The 19569-nt window shown below is 40.8% G+C and overlaps 1 protein-coding gene across 1 annotated transcript in view; it reads right to left on the minus strand.

Annotated features, from left to right (window-relative positions):
* Positions 1-19569, minus strand: part of LOC122815630 (deleted in malignant brain tumors 1 protein-like) — a 201549-nt gene that overhangs the window by 4016 nt on the left and 177964 nt on the right. Inside the window, exon 6 of the mRNA XM_044088295.1 lies at positions 12512-12829. Within this exon, the coding sequence (XP_043944230.1) occupies positions 12512-12829 (318 nt within the window). The remainder of the gene's footprint in view (positions 1-12511; positions 12830-19569) is intronic.

Raw genomic sequence — 19569 nt, forward strand, 5'->3', positions numbered from 1 at the left:
TCTTGATGAGTGGATAGGTAACAGAAAGTTCACTCCAGGGATCATTCCAGTTGCCCTACTGAATATGGGCACTGTGAACTAACATCGGGTGGCACAGTGCCAGGGCAATTTTTTTTATTTGAGCTAGGCTTGTAAAGGCTCCAGGACCATTAGCATAGTACACACCTATGAACCTATATACATATGTGTGTCAGTTTATACATGCATACATGTGTATGTATATGTATGTCCAAAACGCTGACAACGAGAACACTGACACCGGAAGATCGACAACGGAGATGATCGAAAGTTGAGAATCCCAGTGCTGAGAACACTGACATTTTAATGTAAGTGTGCGATAGGAACGGACGTTAGGGTCAGGGTGTGGGTAATGTGAGTGTGTGATAGTGAGGATGTTAGGGTAGGGTGCGGGTCAGGTAAGTGTGCGATAGTGATGGACTTTAGGTTTAGGGGTGGGTTGTGAGTTAGGGTTAGGGTGCGGGTAAGGTAAGTGTGCGATAGTGACAGACTTAAGGGTTGGGGCGGATGAAGTGAGTTAGGGTTAGGGTGCGGATAAGGTAAGTGTACGATAGTGACGGACCTTAGGGTTAGGGTTTGGGTTAAGGTTAGTGCATAGATAGTTGTGTATGTAAGGTTTAGTGTAGGTTTGTAAGGTTTTTGGTGTGCTTGTGTTGTCTGTGTTTTTCGGGAAAGGTATTTGTTTTGTTGATTGCCGGGATTGTGGTTTGTCGAGCATGTGAAGTTTCGTGTTTTTGAACTTTCGGTTTTGTTGTGTTGGTTATTTTGTTGTTGGTGTTTTGGCGTGTCGGTGTTATCAGGTAGACCTATGAATATATATATATATATATATATATATATATATATATATATATATACACAACACAAATAAAAGCTAATAGCATGGTCACCAAGGCCAGGTACTTAAATGAGCCAATAATGTATTATGCATTATTATTATACATTATGTATGTAGGTATGTGCATATATATATATATATATATATATATATATATATATATATATATATATGTACATACATATATATATATATATATATATATATATATATATATATATGTATATATATATATATATATATATATATGGGTCCACTTTGTAATCTCAAAATACTGAAATGCCGAATTTCAGTATGTTGAGATCACAATCATGAATGCACACACCACCCAAAATGTATAATCACATTATAACAGAATGCCAAAAAAGTATATAAATTCCTCCAGTACCCTGAAGAGGGTGTACATAGTACAAAAAACAATGGTGTCCACAACGTACCTCCCACCAAGAAGTATTGGCAACATTTACAAAACCACAGTATCGCAGAAGGGGAAGAAAGTCCTAATAGAGAAGGGCTATGTATTTCTTTTAGAGCATACAGCACATGAAAAAAAAATATTGTTGCTGTAAATGGAAGATGGCTGAGAAGTGTAAATGTAGGCTAATTACTGTCACTGTACCTACCGATCAGCAGCTTAGCAAAAGTGTTCCACATAATCATAGTGGTGATCCAAATGAATTTGAGAAATACACACTATGTAGCGAGCTAAAACATAGGGCTGAAGTTTCTAGAGATGCGCCATGTCTGCTAATGGAAGATGCCCTAGCTTCCACATCAACAGATTTAGTACCTGACCTTATTAGTAGATGAGCTCTTCTGCAACAGATTGGAAGAGTCCATAGAAAACAAACAGCAACAAGTCTTAACCCACACCTGTCCCTATGTACTCTCAATGTGCAGTACTACCCTATTAAAACAGGCAATTTTGTAGAAAAGAGGGTAGTAGACATAGCTGGTGATACTGTGGTGATGTCATTCAGTATAGTTAACAATCTGTTTGATCTAAGCCCTGCAACAATCTGGTTAATGGACGGCACATTTTTCTACAAAGAGGTAATATGTAGACAGATGGACAGCATCCATGGACTGGTGCACTATGGGGGGATACAGCAAGTTAGTCCCCTTACTCTATTGCTCAATGAGTAAAAAATGTTCGAAATCATACAATGCAATGTGGGACTGTGTATTCCAGTTACTGGCAGAGCAAGGGTTTGAAAGCACATTGCAACATGTATTATGTGACTTTGAAATTGCCACAATAAATAGCATTCGTGTAACCATCAGTGGAGTCAAGTCTAAAGGCTGCCTGTTCCATTTTGGAAGAAATGTGTGGCGAAAGGTGCAGCAGCTAGGCCGTTCCATTATATAATACACATCGGCAATTTCAACTGGCTGTCAAATCACTCATAGCTTTAGCATTTCTGCAAAAAGAAGAGGTTTTGCAGGCCTATTGCACTTTAAAGGAGACATTTTCCGTGGAGGGGAGGGACTTGGTGAAATACTTCAGAGACTGGTATGTGTTGGGAAGGAAAAGGAAATTTAGAACTAGAGCCACTTCTTTTAGAAGGTTCCCCCCTTGTTCTTAATTTCATTTTGGAATATTCATGATCTGAACTCATTATTCCTTCTAAGAACGCAGAATTCAGTGGAGGTGTGGCACTGCTGCCTCAAATGTTTAGTTGGTGCCAAGGCAACAGATCTCTCCCTACTGAGGACTTTGGCAAGGGAATAGGATAGGGTGGGGTTCCTGAGGAACTGCCTAGCTACTGGATGTCTGCCCTCTCCTAAGAGGTGTCAACTGCTGAAGAAGCACAGCCAGTTTGAGAGGATCCTTGCAAATAAGGACACATATAACCCACCCGAGTTTCTTAAAGCAATAGCTAGAGTGCTACAGTTGTAATTGCAAGAGTCTCTGACTACTATCTACGTGTTCATATTTTATACATTGTTCTTGTTTAATACACTGTCGGTTTTGGGATATACAATGGTGGAGGTTGCAACTACAAAGCTGGAAATTCACAAACTAAATAAATAAAGTCACAGCACTCATTTTTGTGATTTCAGTCTTTCAGTGAGGTCAGTTTCAGGTTAGTTGCTTTTCGGTATTGTGTGCGTTTGTGATTGCGGTCTCAAAATACTGAAATTTGAGATTTCAGTATTTCGATATTACAAAGTGAACATATATATATATATATATATATATATATATATATATATATATATATATATATATATATACATACACATACAGTGGATATAAAAAGTGTACACACCCCTGTTAAAATGCCAGGTTTTTGTGATATAAAAAAATGAGATCACACTAAATAATTTCAAAACTTTTCCCACCTTTAATGTGACCTATAACATGTACAATTCAATTGAAAATCAAATCTGTTAGTGGGAAAAAATATAAAAAATAAAAAATGTAGAATAAGCTGGTTGGATAATTGTGCACACCATTAAACTAATACTATGTTGAAACACTAGCACATTTGCCTCATCAAAAAAGCCCTTAAGGCAATGCACAACTATTCCAAATGTTTCAGTTATAGGTGGCTCTGCACTGAGGCATACAGATGCCCCACTCACCTGGGTGTGCAAGGAGAAGGTTATGGTCAGCAACGTGTCTGGTACAATGATTCGCCAGATCACATATGCACTTATGTCTCTCAACAACAAATACCGCTATGACTCTGTCATAGTTCATGATGGTCTCTATGACTTGAGATGTACCTCTTTAGACTATATAAAGAGAGACATGATTGGGCTGTCTGAATATGTGTCCCAGGTGGGTATGTCCCTAGCTTTGAGCAGCATTGTAGCCTCACCCAGGATGATACCGCAATATAAACACAAAATGATTGACTTCAATAATTAGCTTAGTTTCTAGTGACATTCTATGGGGATCCAGTTTCTGTCATCCTGGACTACATGTGGATAAACCATGCTGCATTGCCAGAGATTGTTTTCATCTGGCACCTCTAAGATTTTAGTTGCTGGCTAAGGCACTTGCCTCTCCCATAATGCCCTTTTTTGGCAAGGTCACAACAACAAAATACCTGAAGTGAAAATATCAAACATAAAGAAACAAACAGTCATCCTGCAAAATGCTATGAGTTGATATCAGAAACTACACTCTCTTGAAGCACTCCTCTCCCTGGAAAATGTTGATGTCTGTGCAGTCATAGAAACCTGGCTCAAGAACACAGAAAGTACCCCACCATTGCAAGGCTACAATGCCTTCCACACTTTCAGACCACAGACTGAGGGTCTGAGAGCCAAAGGAGGTGGGGTATATATTTTCATTAAAAATAATTACACTTCTGACTGGTTGTCACAAGAAAACTCTATGGAGCTACTGCAAGTCCAAATTACCATGGGTAAGACCTCCCTTCAGGCCATGGTCAGTTACAGGTTCCATTTCAATAACCAAGATGCCAACACAGTTTATTTAGTCCTACTTGAGACAATTAAGGTACAATCAAACACCCTAGGCATGGGTGACTTCAACTATCCTTCCATTAGGGGAACTTATACAAGCTCAAACTCACTCGCACAAAAGTTCCTGTACTTTGTTAACTCAAATGCCATGGAACAATTAGTGCACCACCCCACAATATTCTAGACCTGGTCCTCACCAATATGAGTGACTGATGCAATGCCTCGAATGTAGTGCCCACACGTGTTAAATCCAACTATAAATCAGTTCATTTTAAAGTAGCAATAGCACCAGAACTCCCCAAAGGAGAAGTCAGGCAAAAAAACTTCACCAAAGCTAACTATACCCTCCTAAGGGGAGATATAATATACTTCCAAGCTCCATTTTCCACAAATCGCATTGACATCTGTATTAAGGTATATGCTGATGCATTGTATAAACATCTACAGAAATGCATAGACAAAACCATGCTGGATAGGATTAAAGCAAGATCCTCAAGAAAAATAAACCATCCTGGTACACGTCTAGCATTAATAAATTATACAGTAAATGAAAGAAGCTACTGGCTAAAAATACAAATGTGAGATCCCAGAACTGGAAGAGCACCCTCTTCAGACTAAACAAGCAAATAAGGCAACAAATAAAATCTTCAAAAAGCAACTATGAGAAAAATTTTGCAACCATAGCCAATGATAAGCATAAGGCTTTCTTCAGCTATGTCCGCAGCCTAAAAGGTAGAACTCAAATGTGTGCTGAACTAATTGTGGATGGTATCACACACACTGACCCTGTGAAAACTCCAAACTTGCTAGCAGACAGGTTTGGTGAAAATTTCACCCCCTATCTCCCCACCCCCCCCAGCATACCACAGACCATGTCTTCGTTATCCACTCCTCTCTGTATCTCCAAAGAGCAAGTCATCAATGCACTCTCCAAGGCTGAGAACACAGACTCCATGGCACCAGATGGCATTCCACACAGTGTTCTTAATGTTCTGAAACAACAGCTAGCTACTCCATTAGACACTCTATTCAACCACAGCCTGAGTACTGGCTTTGTCCCCACTGAATGGAAAACAGTGACTGTTATCCCCCTCCACAAGGGTGGGTCGACAACATACCAAGGAAAATATAGACCCATGAGTTTAACCAGCCTCACCTTTAAAGCAATGGAACAAATCATCATGGACCTCATAAATAAGTATATAGGTGACCCCCAAACCCTTGATCAGTCCCAGTTCAGTTTTGTTGAGGACAGGTCATGGCCACTAAACCTGGTGCACTTTGAAAATGTGACCACAGCCATAGAAGAGGGCAAAGCCATGCACACAGCCTATCTTGACATGGCTAAGTCTTCGATTGGGCATCATTGACAAACTAACTCAGTTGAATATCAAGCCCTATGTTGTCAAATGAGTTGCAAATGGACTCACAAATAACACTCAAAATGGGAGACTTTACATGTAACAGAAGACCTGTCACCAGTAGGGTCCCACACAGGTCAGTGCTGGGCCACATCTTGGTTAGCATATTCTTCTCAGAAGTCCAGGCCAAAATGGAGAGGCTGTGGCTAACCAAGTTTGCAGATGACTGGAAATTAGGTGCTGTCATTGAATCCCCTAGTGATGTCAGAGTACTTCAAACGGGGCTTACACACACCAATGATTGCTGCCAAAGCCATGGTCTTAAACTAAATGCTAACAAATGCATCATCATTTACTTCAGTAAAAACAATGTCCCTGCTGATTATAAAATAAACAATAATACCCTAAGTACTAATTCAGTAGTGAGATACCTGGGAAAACAAGCTGACTGTGACCTCAACTTTGACCAGAATGTGTCTATTGTGGTGAGGAAGGCATTCTCTGTCACTCACCTGATTAGCAAAGACATTGTCTCAAGAGCAAAAGAGGTTATATCTCCCCTGTACTCATCCCTCATCAGGCCTATTATTGAATATAATGCTCCCTTTAGTATGTACCATACGAGACACCTGCAGCAACTTGAGAGACCTCAGAGATTTCTAACTAAGAAAATTCAAGGTCTGCAGTACATGTCTTATACAGACAGACAAAAGTTGCTGTCCGTGTACTTAATAGCATATAGACTGCTTAGAGTCAACATGTCTGGTTTACAGGGCTATCTCTGACCCAAATCTAATGAAAGTGTTCCACATCCATAAGTCAAATGGGACTAGAGACACATGTTCCAGAGAACTCAGTCTAGCCTCTGACATAAACAGGACCTGCTGGAGAGACAGATACATTGCTCAGAGGTTGCCACACCTCCAGAATAGGCTTTCAATATATATCAAGCAGAACACCTCCATGACTCTGCAACCTAGATAACTGGATGGGAAACCATAAATTTCTGTCGGGGATTGCCCCGGCTTCTCTCCTGGACATAGATAGTCCTTGCTAGAAAAACCTTGGGCATAGACGACATCTCCCATTTAGTATTATATTGTGATTTAATGGCTAAACTTGTAAAGACCCTCATGTCTGTAAATATATATATATATATATATATATATATATATATATATATATATACACACACACACACACACACACACACACACACACACACACACACACACACACACACGTACACATTTTCACTCATTCAGTCAAGATATTCCACAGATTATAATTACAAGTCTAGTAATTTAAAATAGAAACCTATGAGTAGATAGAAATAAAGACAGACAGACATATTGCTTACTCCACTGTAGTTCTACAACCGAGTAGCTTCACTCTTGAGGTGAATTTCTTGGCATCCGTATGTCGAACACATAATAACTTGGTCACATTAGGACAGCTGATCATAATTCTCTGTAATATTTAGCTTTATATATATATATATATATATATATATATATATATATATATATATATATATATAATGTTTCTGATGTAAGCAGGTCATGACTTAGGTTCATAGGTTCATAGGTTTATACTAGGCTATCTGCCCTAAGGCATTTATAAGCCTAGCCCAAAGTTTTGTGGCTTACGCCACCCCTTATGTTAAAAAATATTGTGCCCATTAGTTTGTTTTGCCTCTGTCCAGCAGTGACACAGAGATGATTCGGTAAACGAAACCTACGATCTCCCATACACCGGTCAAGATTTCTCTTGAACAGAGCCAGCAAGGTGCTCTGCCTCACATGGACCGGGATTTTATTCCACAGCATAGGGAGTCTCTGAGTGACAAATCTATCCCTCCAGCATGTCTTATTTATATCCGTGCTAAGGTTTAAGTCGCTTGCTCTAGTGGATCTGGTAGATTTGGATTTTTTGAGGTGGAGCATGTCCATTAATTCCGGGTTGGACATGGCCTTGTATGTCAGGCACAGGTCACCTCTGAGCAGACGGTATGCGACTGAATAGAGCTGGAGTTTCTTCAGTCTGGCAGCATATGACAGATTTTGGAATCCCTTTATCCTTTTGGTGAGGAACTTTTGGGGTCTCTCCAATTGCTGCAGGTGTCGGGTGAGATACATCCCGAATGGGGCATTGTACTCTATCATTGGTCTGATAAGTGAAGAGTACAGGGGAACAATGACCTCACTTGATCTGGATGTGAATCCCTTCATGATCAGGTGGGCAATGTAGAAGGTCTTTCTAACCACTTTAGCAATGTGAGTGTCAAAAGAAAGGCCACTGTCAACCTGAGTCCCCAGGTCCCTGATAACCTCTTCTGTGCTTAGTGGATTGCCACCTATATGGTAGCTTGGGGTTACCTTGTTTTTCCCGAAGGGTATGACTATACATTTTTTGGCATTTATCTTCAGGCCATGGCTCTGGCACCAGCTATCAGTTTCCGTGAGACCCCTCTGAAGGATATCTGTGTCCGATGTACTTTCCACTATGGCACTCAGTTTGCAGTCATCTGCAAACTTTGTCAGCCATAGTCCTCCTATGTTTGCCTGTACTTCTGAGAAGTAGATGCCGAACAACAGGGGGCCAAAGACTGAGCCCTGTGGGACACCACTTGTGACCGGCTTGGAGTCTGACATGGTGCCAGCAACTCTGACCCTGTGGGTTCTGTCCTTTAGCCAGTTTGCAACCCATCTTGTGACGTATGGGTTTACATTTAAGCTGGTAAGTTTCTCTATAATACCTGAGTGGGTGTGTGAAAGTGTGAAAGCTTTGCAAGGTCAAGGTAGGCTGTATGGACTGCCTTTCCCTCATCAATGGCCTTGGTGACTGTTTCAAGAAGTCGACCAAGTTCAAAAGGCATGATCTGCCCTTGACAAAGCCAAACTGGGTCGGGTCCAATGTCTGCAAGTCCCCTATGTCTTTGTTTATGAGTTCCATTATGATCCTCTCCATAGCTTTGCAGACCAGGCTTGTTGCTTATGGGGCGGTAATTACCAGGGTCAGAGGCACCACCTTTGTGGAGTGGGACCACAGTTGCCGCCACTCCTTGGGCACGTATCCTGTGGTAAGGCTAAGATTAAACAGCTGCCTTGTGTGCAGGTTTAGTTCCTCATTGAGTTCATGTAGCACACAGCCGGGGACACCATCCGGTCCCATTGATGCTGTGTTTTTAGCTTTAGAGAGAGCAGCTTTTACCTGCGCATTTGAGATGTCTGGGAGGCTACACTCCGCTGGGATAGTTATCTCTCCTTTGGGGGGGGAGAGGGGGGTGAAGTTTGCACTGAACCTGTCCGCCAGTATGTTGGCAATGTCTGTGGGTTCAGTGATTTTTGTATCATTTTGGACTAATTCTGAGCATATCTTGGAGATTCCACCCAGGTTTCTAACATTGCTGAAGAAGGCCTTATGATTGTCTTTTGAATCTATGGCAATTTTTCTCTCAAAGTTGGCCTTGGATGATTTTATGTGTGCTCGTATTTTTTTACTAATAATGATCAAGGGTGTCTTCTCTTTTATGGATTTTGCTCTATCATGTAACAGCTTTCTCCTCTTATTGTAAAGTTTGTTTATGGCTGGGGTCCACCAGACTGGACGTTTGCCCTTGGTGGAAAGAGTCTTGGTTTTATTAGGGATTGCCTGATCCATGCAGTCCTGGAGGTGCTCGTAGAAGGCATTTGTAAGGGCTTCCGCAGCTTGGGTTGTGGTTTCCAGTGGCTTGGGGGCCTTGAAGGATACCACACCAGTCTTGAGTAGTGTGAAGCTTGCTTTAGAGAAGTTCTTCACTGTGGTCTTTTTTGTTTGGGGGGGGGCGGGATGTGAATTTCCAGTGAGATTAGTTTATGATCTGATCTCACCAATGAGGGATATACTTCCGGTGTGGAGCATTTTGTCCCCATGTTTGTGATGATGAGATCTAGTATATTTTCTCCTCTTGTGGGAACGGTGACTAGTTGTTCCATGGCATTTGAATTTATGAACTCCAGGAACCTTTGGGCTAAAAAGTTGGGGCTTGAGTAATGTTCCCAGTCTATATTCGGGTAGTTGAAGTCACCCAATATAATGGTGTTTGGAGATACATTTATACCCTCCGGTGTCTTCAGGAAGGCTGTGTGGGGTTCCTGAGTTTGAGAGGGTGGCCTGTAGCATGCTACAAATTGTAGAGCAGTTTTGACTATGGTTAATTGCACCTGGATGGTTTCTGCGTTGCCACCAACCTGGAGGTGTGGGTATCCTTGATGAATATTGATACACCCTCCTTTTGTGGTGTGGTCCGGGTTTTGGGGCGGAATGCATGATATGAGGTAAAATCTGATAGTGCCGGGGTGCTCTCAGGAGCCTTGAACCAGGTTTCAGTTACAGCACAGACATCGATGTTCTCCATACTGAGAAGGGCCTCGAGTGTGCATTTTGAGATTTAGACTTCTGGCATTGAGCAGCATTACCCTTAGTTTCTTCCCATTTTTGTTTTCTAGGGTGGTAGGTTTAGAATTTGAGCCTTGCCTAAAAGGCACTATGGGGGTGGCAAGAGCCTTAGCCAATATCCGGAATCCCAGGGGTGACAGGTGCAAGCCGTCCGCAGCGTGGCTTCTCAAGCATGTCATCCCAGGCAGACAGACACTGGATCCCCTTTGAATGACACCAGAAATTAAGCCAATTGTTAAAGCTGATCATCTTGTCTCTATGTTGTGGCATCATTCTTGGTGAAGGAAGGATACTGCTCAGGGTCAGGGTCATACCTGCCTGGGCTACATAATCAGAGAGCTCCTCTATGTCTCTTTTCATGTAGTCCAGGAGGTACGTCTCAGGTCGTTCACACCAGCATGGACAATGACTGTGTCATATTTGTACTTGCTGTGGTGTGACCCGAGTGCTTGTGTTATGTGGCGGATTTTAGCGCCCGATAGGCAGCTTACTGTGACCCTCTCCTTATTCAGCCTGGTGAGTGGGACGTCAGTGTGTCTGACTATGGAGTCACCTATGACAAGTATGTTTGGTGTTGTATTTGGCCTTAAGGGCTGTGACTGCTTTGCACACTGATTTTGTGGTTTATGTGTTGCCTGTGGTGTGTCATGAGGTGGCAGTTGCTTGGGTGTCTGCTTTGGAGGCCTCTGCTGTTTAGGTAAATTTTTGCTCAGAGCCTCCGAGTATGTCTTTGTGTGTTTATGTGTTTGATTCATTGTTGTGATAGCTTTATGTGAGGCTGGTTTTGTGGTGTGTGTAGTTGCCTTCTCCTCCTGTCTGGTCTTGCCAGTCCTGAGTTGAGAGAGCTCAGCCTCCAGTTTGGCCAAATAGCTGCATCTCTCAAGTATTTGTGTTATGTGGGAGGAGGAGAGGGTTGTCTGTGTACATGAGGCAATTGTAACATTGCCTCAATATTCCCAGATTCACCAACTGGACAGGGGAGGACGCCAGCATCTGGCCCTTCCACATGCTAGAGAAATTAAGAAGTTAGGGGTGTAACTGAATAAGAGAGGACTTAGTAAGGAAGTGGGTACTCCTGGGGTTCGCTAGTGAGGGACTTTGTATAATACAGAAGTGCTAAACCTGAAAAGAAGATGCTTTTAAGACAAGTGCTGAGCTTTTTTTTTTTTTTGGAGTACAGTAAATGACCCCACACAAGAGTGCTAGGCCAAAGACAGAAAATATGCAAGTTTTGAGAAAAAAACAATTTTAAAATTAAGTGCAAACAGGAAATTCAGTAAACAGCTTTTGGTTGTGCTCTAAATACAGCTACTAATGCAGAAATCAAGTTTAACAAGCCAGAAAATGCTCAAACTAGGCAACTATGCAGAAAAACTTAGCAAATAAACAGAGGAAAAATACTTAAAATCTTGAAAAAATCATAGTCATCCAGCTTACTTACCTGTAAAAATATATATATAAAGTATTTGTAGTAGATTTCTGATGCAAATCAGTCAAGACTATGCTGTTTGTATACTGAAGATAGAAGACAGTTGTGGAGTAAATCTGTGCAAAAGTTATATCAATACATTTGAGCTTTGCAAACTAAATGGGACATTGTCAACCTGAAACATAAATAGATTTCAGGTTTTCAGTCAGCCAAGCATAAATATATTTTACGTTTTCAGTACTCCACTACATTTTCTTAACCAGAAAATGGCAGACTTGAAATGAATGAAATAAAATGTCAATTGTACAATGTCAATGGCTGTGGAAATCATCACGCTTTTTTCTCCTACAGTGTCACTGAAGATAATTTAAAATCTCCTGTTAGGTTATCTGTTTATTTATCAATGAGTATCTGGATGATTTGCTAATCACACAAACACATGCACGTATGCACACACACACACACACACACACACACACACACACACACACACACACACACACACACACACACACACACAAAAGGGGTTCCTATCTTCCTATCATATGATGGATGTCTTACAACTTCAAATCATTAAAGAACGAACTTTAATGATCGAAGTTCTAAAACTTCAAAGCATATAACTGAGATTGCCATAGAGCGCAGAAAGGGAGGATTTCCCTTTACTGCACTGTATTGTGATCTTGGAGTTGGCAAATTTAAGTAGCGGGTGCAGAGGGGCTTGCCCCACTGCATAGAGCATTTTTTGTTTTTTTTTACTGTTTTTACTTTTTTTTATGTGTGTTCGAAGTTCCGAGACTTCGGTCATTAAAGTTCGTCCTTTAATGATTCAAAGTTTTGGAACTTCGATCATATGATATAGACCCCACAGAAGAAGGTGCAATACATGACTGAAGAAAAAAATAGTCATTTTTGCAGTGTTAACAATAAACTATGTAAATAGTCTTAACTGTAAATTTTGCTTGACTGTTTCTGCAATCTTACCTGAAGAGCAAATGACTCCAGCAACAGGTGAGGAATTGGTGATATTTATTTCCCGAAATTCAACAGAGCAATAAGATAGAGAACTTTCTATCCCTGAGCACTGGAATTTGTTAATCCAGGAAGTAACAGAACCTGTACCATGCCAGGGGTTTGACACATTTGCCAGAGCAAACCCACAGCCTTGTGACCTGCACGCAACATTTGCAGCATTTATATCCCATCCATCTGCTGAGACAGGGCTCGATGTACCCTTATTCCAGACATCAATGCTGCCAGAGCAACGGTGACTTCCATTAGACATCGTAGTGTAAAAGTAACCTTTAAAATCAAACAAACACAGATTGTCAGCTTTGTATTTATTTTACCCAGTCATAGTTGCAGAAAGTGTACAATTTAGAATGGGTGACAAGAATGACATTTTTTTTAAGTGTACCTTATAGATATATATATTAACTGACAATGGTTGCAAAGCCATCCTGTTTTTTTAATATGTGCAAGTTTCTGTCCAGTAAATCTTTAGAACTGTTCATTTTCATATTTTTTCTTAATACATAATAATAAAAATAATTAAATGCAGTCATTAAATTCTGCATTCAAATTGCTTGCTATGTTTAAAGTGCTAAAATTAACCAATTATTTTCTAATGATGTTAAGTAAGTAAATCACACGTTCTCACCCGGTTTATAAAAATGCTGAAACAACTTGTGTATAACAATCAGGACTGTATGCTGGACTTTATAATGCTGTACTGAACATAAGCTATAAGATGGTGTTCATAATTACTATGCAAGTGTGCAATGGGTATGCACGGTCACACACAAGCTCAAGCGAGATGCAATTCATAAACAGAAATTGTGCTTGTGTGCAGCATTTGCAAAGTCGTAAGATCCTCTTAGGCACGTCTGTAGATAATGAGATGCAAATTAGAAACGTGCAAAAGATTTGGCTAAACATTAATTATTATTCCCATCTTTTGCAATTCAGAGTCACAATCTGTAACACAAGTGCATAGTGCATACTTGCCTTATAAAAAGTGAACCTGCACCCTTTCCACTTAGTTCGCAGTTGGTGAAGATGCTTGGTTTTGTTGGTAGTATTGATGTATCCCACTTCAGGCTGTTTGCTTGTGATGAAAGGCCAACTGCTGTACAAAGCAACGGTTGGCAGCCATGAAGGAGTAGATACTGGCAAAGCATTATCTGTTTCATTTTTGAATGGCAAAAGCTGCTTGATAGATTTAGAGTGAACAGGGAGATTATAAGGGCTTTGATCAACTTGTACAGCCCACAAAATTAAACTAGGAATTGTGTGGCCGTACATTTTCCTGAAGATGCCAATGTATGTATAGTATAAGTCTCACTATTCATGCCATGAGAACCTTTCAGAAACAGACTGGGGCATGTTGGCTATCTCAAATGTTTCTCCCTCATGGATATTGCAACAGTTCCTTGATATTCTCTTGGGTCATGTGGATGAGCATATCTTTTTCCCAGTGCCACAACGGGAGTGACCCAGTACCTTGTGTGCTTTTCAAGGAATGGCACATTTTTCTGAGCTTCTTGGTATGAATCATGGAAAATACAAGACAAATGGGCCCTGTGGCCATTTATGTCCTTCTGGTGCCCATCCTTAGGCCACGCCTCCTTTTTCAAGGAGCAACAGGCCAGTCATATCAGGGTGCATTTGTAGATACCCATCCAGTTGTCTAACTCCTTTTTGATTAAAGAAAGTGTATTGCATTCCTTAAATCGGAATGGAAGTTTGTTCCAAAGGTAGGATAATCTTTGTATGATAGGTCTGTCTCTCCACCACATTTTGTCATTTTGCTGAAACACATTTAACTCCCTGATTATAATGTAAGTGGAACTGTTTGATTTGTGGCTATATAGGAGGTCTTGGATTACTGCTTCACTAATGGCTCAAAAGGCATGGCACAGAATGGCTAAAAGCAGAATACAAGACACTGAATAAAGGCACAGCGTTTTCAGCCTCTGCTGGTAGCTCTTGAATTTTAAGCCAGTGATGTTTTTAGCTGTGAACAATTGGATTCTTTCCTGTAGTTTAATATGCCCAGTAATGTACATCCTAAAAGAATCATTATATTTGATAAAAGGTCTGTTTGATGAGGAATATAGAGGAGATAAGAACTTCCTTGGATATAATTGAAATACCTTTTGCAATCAGTTATACCAAGACAAAGTTTTTCTAACCAGTATTACAATATGATGGTCAAAAGTGAGGGAATTTTCGGCCTATATTTCTAGACTTCTCACCACATTTTAATTTTGAAGTGGGATGTTTTCTATAGTAGAAGTTGGATGAAGAGATTGTTTACAAAATGCAAAAATATTCAATTTTTAGCATTTATTTTTAATCACTTTTAAGTACCAGTTGTTTACATGCGTGAGTTCTAGTTGCAGATTCTGCATATCAGAGGGGGGCTAGAAGATGTCACCAAGTTTGCAGTTGTGCACACGCTTGCTTAGACATAGATCCTCACTGCAGTTCTGCGCAGAAGATAATGAATAGTTGCGGTCCCAATGAGGAACACTTCTGGTCAACTTCATGTTTACTGAGGACACAATTGACACCCTCACTATAGTGGTTCCATCCCTCAACCTGTTTGTTATCCAGGATAAATGTAGTGCAATAGCAGTGAGCATTCCCATAATTTCATAGACATTTGCATTTATTGTTAATGTATTGGAAATCTCCCAACATGTTCATAGGTTAATAGGTTCACAGATGTCTACTAGGCTAATGACCACTTGGGCCTTTATGCACCGATCCATGCAATCCAAATATGACCCACAAATCTGATTTATAGAGGGGGTGATTTACTGACTGTTTCTGTCCATCAGAGACACAGGCACCAGTCCAGGGGTGAATTTCCAATTACCAATCTGCTGGTCCAAGTTGAGCTTAAATAGGGTTAGGGAGGAATTCTGCTTCACATGGATTGAGAGCCTGTTCCAGAGATTGAGAATTCTCTGAGAAACATATCTGCCTAACCAACATGTTCTATTTATGTTGCAAGCAAAATTTAGGTAATTTAATCTAGTAGATCTGATGCTGTTTGTTTTGTGGCTGTCCAAGGTTTCATTAAAAAGGGTTCAAGGATTCCTTATGTGCCAGGCAAACATCACCCCTCTTAAGTCCAAAGACAGGGTTTTGAGGTGAACAGCACAGGACATTGTGTTTACTACCTGTATTCTTTTTTTAAGGAATTCTGTGGTCAGTCCAGTTGCTGCATGTGTCGGATCAGGTTAATATCAAAGGGAGCATTGAGTCTGAGTATAGTGGTACAATGACCTCACTGAACTAGATGCCATGCCTGTACCTGTAAGCTGAGCAACACAGAAGGATTCCACCTTGGACACATGTTGTTCAATGGCGAGGTTAATACCTGCATGAGTTCCCAAATTTCTGAATCAACTTTAAACAGTGTTTTATTGATGATGTAATTACCCTCGGTGACAGACTTCCCACAAGGTAGTACAATACATTTCTTAGCATTATTTTTAAGCCATGGGTTTGGCACCAAGCTTTTGCCTATATTAGACCATCCTGAACAGTGTTCTTGTCTTGGGAGGATTCAATTACTTCTCCCAGTTTTCAATCATCTGTGAGCTTTTTCATCCAGAGGTCCATTAATATTAGATTTGAGTAGGGTGTTAAGGTTGGATGGAAATTGTCTCCAGTAGGTCCAAGTCTGCAATGTGAGGTTCTTGGGACATGTAGGGTGACCTTCAGCTGGCTCATGGGTGCTGGAACCATAGAGCCAGGGAGAGGGGGAGCCCCTCCCACTTTTACAGCTGCAAGACCTGTCGGAAAACAATTAATGAAGTGGCGTTTTCATGCTAACGTGGATTCACGGGGGAAGTTAAACTAACTAAACTAGCTGTTCTTCTCTTATTGCTCTGTTAGAGGAGTTATACTGCCGCTGTTCTGTTGGTGCTGCCAGAGTCATGCCAGTAAGGAGAGTTTAGTTCTTTCATTTGCAGGAGTTATGCTGCTTCTGTGTGTGTGTGTGTGTGTGTGTGTGTGTGTGTGTGTGTGTGTGTGTGTGTGTGTGTGTGTGTGTGTGTGTGTGTGTGTATGCATGTGTGTATAAAATGTTCCAGTTAGGTATACCTGGTGGTTAGTGTTACTCAGGCTCAAACAACAGCCTGAATTCTCTACCCATATCCCCACTTATGATTCATGGAGTTGAGTTAACTGTCCAGATTTTCACAGAATATTTGGCTCATACTTTTGGTCTGTTCCTCTTAAAATTAGTGGTTTTCTGGCAAATCAGTGAGAACTGAATTCACTAAATAAAGATAGCCCTTTATGTTTCAGTCTTCCTATCTTTCAGGAAACACATAGGGTCATAGGTTCATAGGTTTATACTAGGCTATCTGCCTCTCCCATCCACAGGTCAAGATTTCTCTTGACAGAGCCAGCGAGGTGCTCTGCATCATTAATTCGGGTTGGACATGGCCTTGTATGTCAGGCACATGTCACACTGAATAGAGCTAGAGTTTCTTCAATCTGGCAGCATATGACAGATTTGAGATACATCCTGAATGGGGCATTGTACTCGATCATTGGTCTGATAAAACAATGACCTCACTAGATCTGGATGTGAATCCCTTCATGATCAGGTGGGCAATGTAGAAGGTCTTTCTAACCACTTTAGCAACGTGAGTGTCAAAAGAAAGGCCACTGTAACATGGTAACACAAAACACTTTATTTTAGCAATTTTCTAAGATTATACAAGAAATATTTAAAATGTGTCCCTGGTTTTGGGCCTTTGCCCTCCCCCCAAGTAAATTTTAGCTTTTTCCATATTTCTTGTGGTGTGAAGTTGAGAGATTTAGTTGAGTGTCAAGTGGATTTTGCAAGGAGCTGAGAACTTCAGGGAAGAGAAGTTTAGTGCTATTTATGTTAAGTCATTTGCATTGTTAGTAGCACAACATGTAGTATACTTGCTTTTGATGCAGAAGGCTGTGGGTTCTACTCCCACAGTATGCAGATGGATTGCTGATACTGTACTGTGTTGTACTTTAAAGGGAGTGGATGCTGCAGTCCTATGAATGTCCTCCTTTGGAGGAGTTACATAGTAACTATGTTTCTGTTATCAGTTTGCCATCCATTCCTCATTGCAAAATTACTAGCTTATCATTTTTTTAATGTAGCATAGGCAATTTATTCTTCAAGGCCAACAGGCACTTCATTTGTAGATGAAACAATGAAATAAAAAATTGTTTGCTAGCTGCAACCTCTTCATTAGTTACAGATCCCTTTAATGTGGAATTATTTAGATTACGTACTTCTGCAGAGATTTAGCATATTTACTGATACTGGTGGATTGTAAAGACAGAAGTTTGAGTGGCCTATTATGGTTGAAATGGGTATTTTTTTTTCATTATTGGTTCATGCATTTTATTTCATTGCTTACTAGCAGACTGTTCCAAACTACACATTTAAAACACATTCTAACAAGTGGTGCTGTATTATAATATAATTTAATACAATCAGTTTAATACAATCAGGAATGTGAATCAAAGAATGCAGACATGTATGCTTGCTCACAGGATGCAGTAGTTCAAAATAGGGGAAGAGACCAGTCACCAATGGAGTCCTCCAGGGTTTGGTGCTGAGACGTTTTCTGTTTGGCATATACATCTCAAAAGTAGAAGGACATACCAAAGGGCTTTGCCCATCCTACTGTATTCCTTAGTACCAGAATACAAAAGTGACCACCCCCTTTCAATCTATCTTGCTGTTTTAAAAATACTGACTCTCCGCTAAAACATAACTTTTTAGACAGGTAAAGCATAAGTTACCTACTTTCACATCTAACTCCTCTAGTGCAGACTGCAGTGTTTAGGATAAACCATTTTTTTTTCATCTTAGCTTTAAGCATTACTGTGACTAGCACTTGCTCTAAAACCTGCTGGTAAGCACTAGGAAGCCTTAAACTGATACAAGCTCTCAACTCTCCTTGTTAATAAGGAGAAATTAATCGTAGGCACTAAACAGCCTATAATTGTAAAATACTTTGCTAAGATAAGGGAAAACATCTCTTGTACTTTACAAAAAAGTACCAAACTAGGCATGTCCAAGGGTCAGCTTCCAGTGATTTCTCCTGTCCACCTGGTGAATCTGGGCATACTGGGGGAATGCAGCAATTGCCTCATGTACACAGACAACCCTCTCCTCCTACCACCCAACACCACAACCTGTGAGAGATGCACTTACATAGCCAAACTGGAAACAGAGCTCTTACCACCCAAGATTGTGCTAGACATTCAAGAGGAGAAGGTTAATACCCACACTACACCTCAAGCAACACATAGCCCTTCTAAACCCACACCACCAACACCCACACAAAGCAACACTAAACCCACATATGTGGAGGCCCTTAACATTAACCTGCCCAAGCAACAAGAACCTCCAAAGCTGAAACACAAACAAACGCCATTCACAACCAAAGTGTCAAATAGTTCACAACACCAGTGTGCCACCCAACAACAGCCCCTAAGGCAAGACAACGTACCCAACACTTTAGTAATAGGTGACTCTATAGTCAGGCACACTGATGTCCCACTCACCAGGCTGAACAAGGAGAAAATTACAGTCAGCTGCCTGTCGGGTGCCAGGATCCACCACATAATGCATGCACTCACGTCACTCCACAAGTACAAATATGACTCTCTCATTTTCCATGATGGAGTGAATGACTTGAGATGTACCTCCCTGGACTACATGAAAAGAGACATGGAAGAACTCTCAGATCATGTGGCCCAGGAAGGTATGACCCTAGCCCTGAGTAGCATCCTGCCTTAGCCCAGAATGATACCACAGTATAAGGACAAAATGATTGACTTCAACAATTGGCTAAGCATCTGGTGTTATTCAAAGAGGATCCAGTATCTGGCTGCCTAGGATGACATGATCGACAGACCACGATGCTTTGCCAGAGATGGTCTGCACCTGTCACCCCTGGGATTCACGTTACTGGCTAAGGCTGTTGCCACCCCTATAGTGCCTTCTTTAGGCAAGGTTCAAA

Source organism: Protopterus annectens, chromosome 1.part1, assembly GCF_019279795.1.
Source record: "Protopterus annectens isolate FY-2018-M chromosome 1.part1, PAN1.0, whole genome shotgun sequence".
Lineage (NCBI taxonomy): Eukaryota > Metazoa > Chordata > Ceratodontiformes > Protopteridae > Protopterus > Protopterus annectens.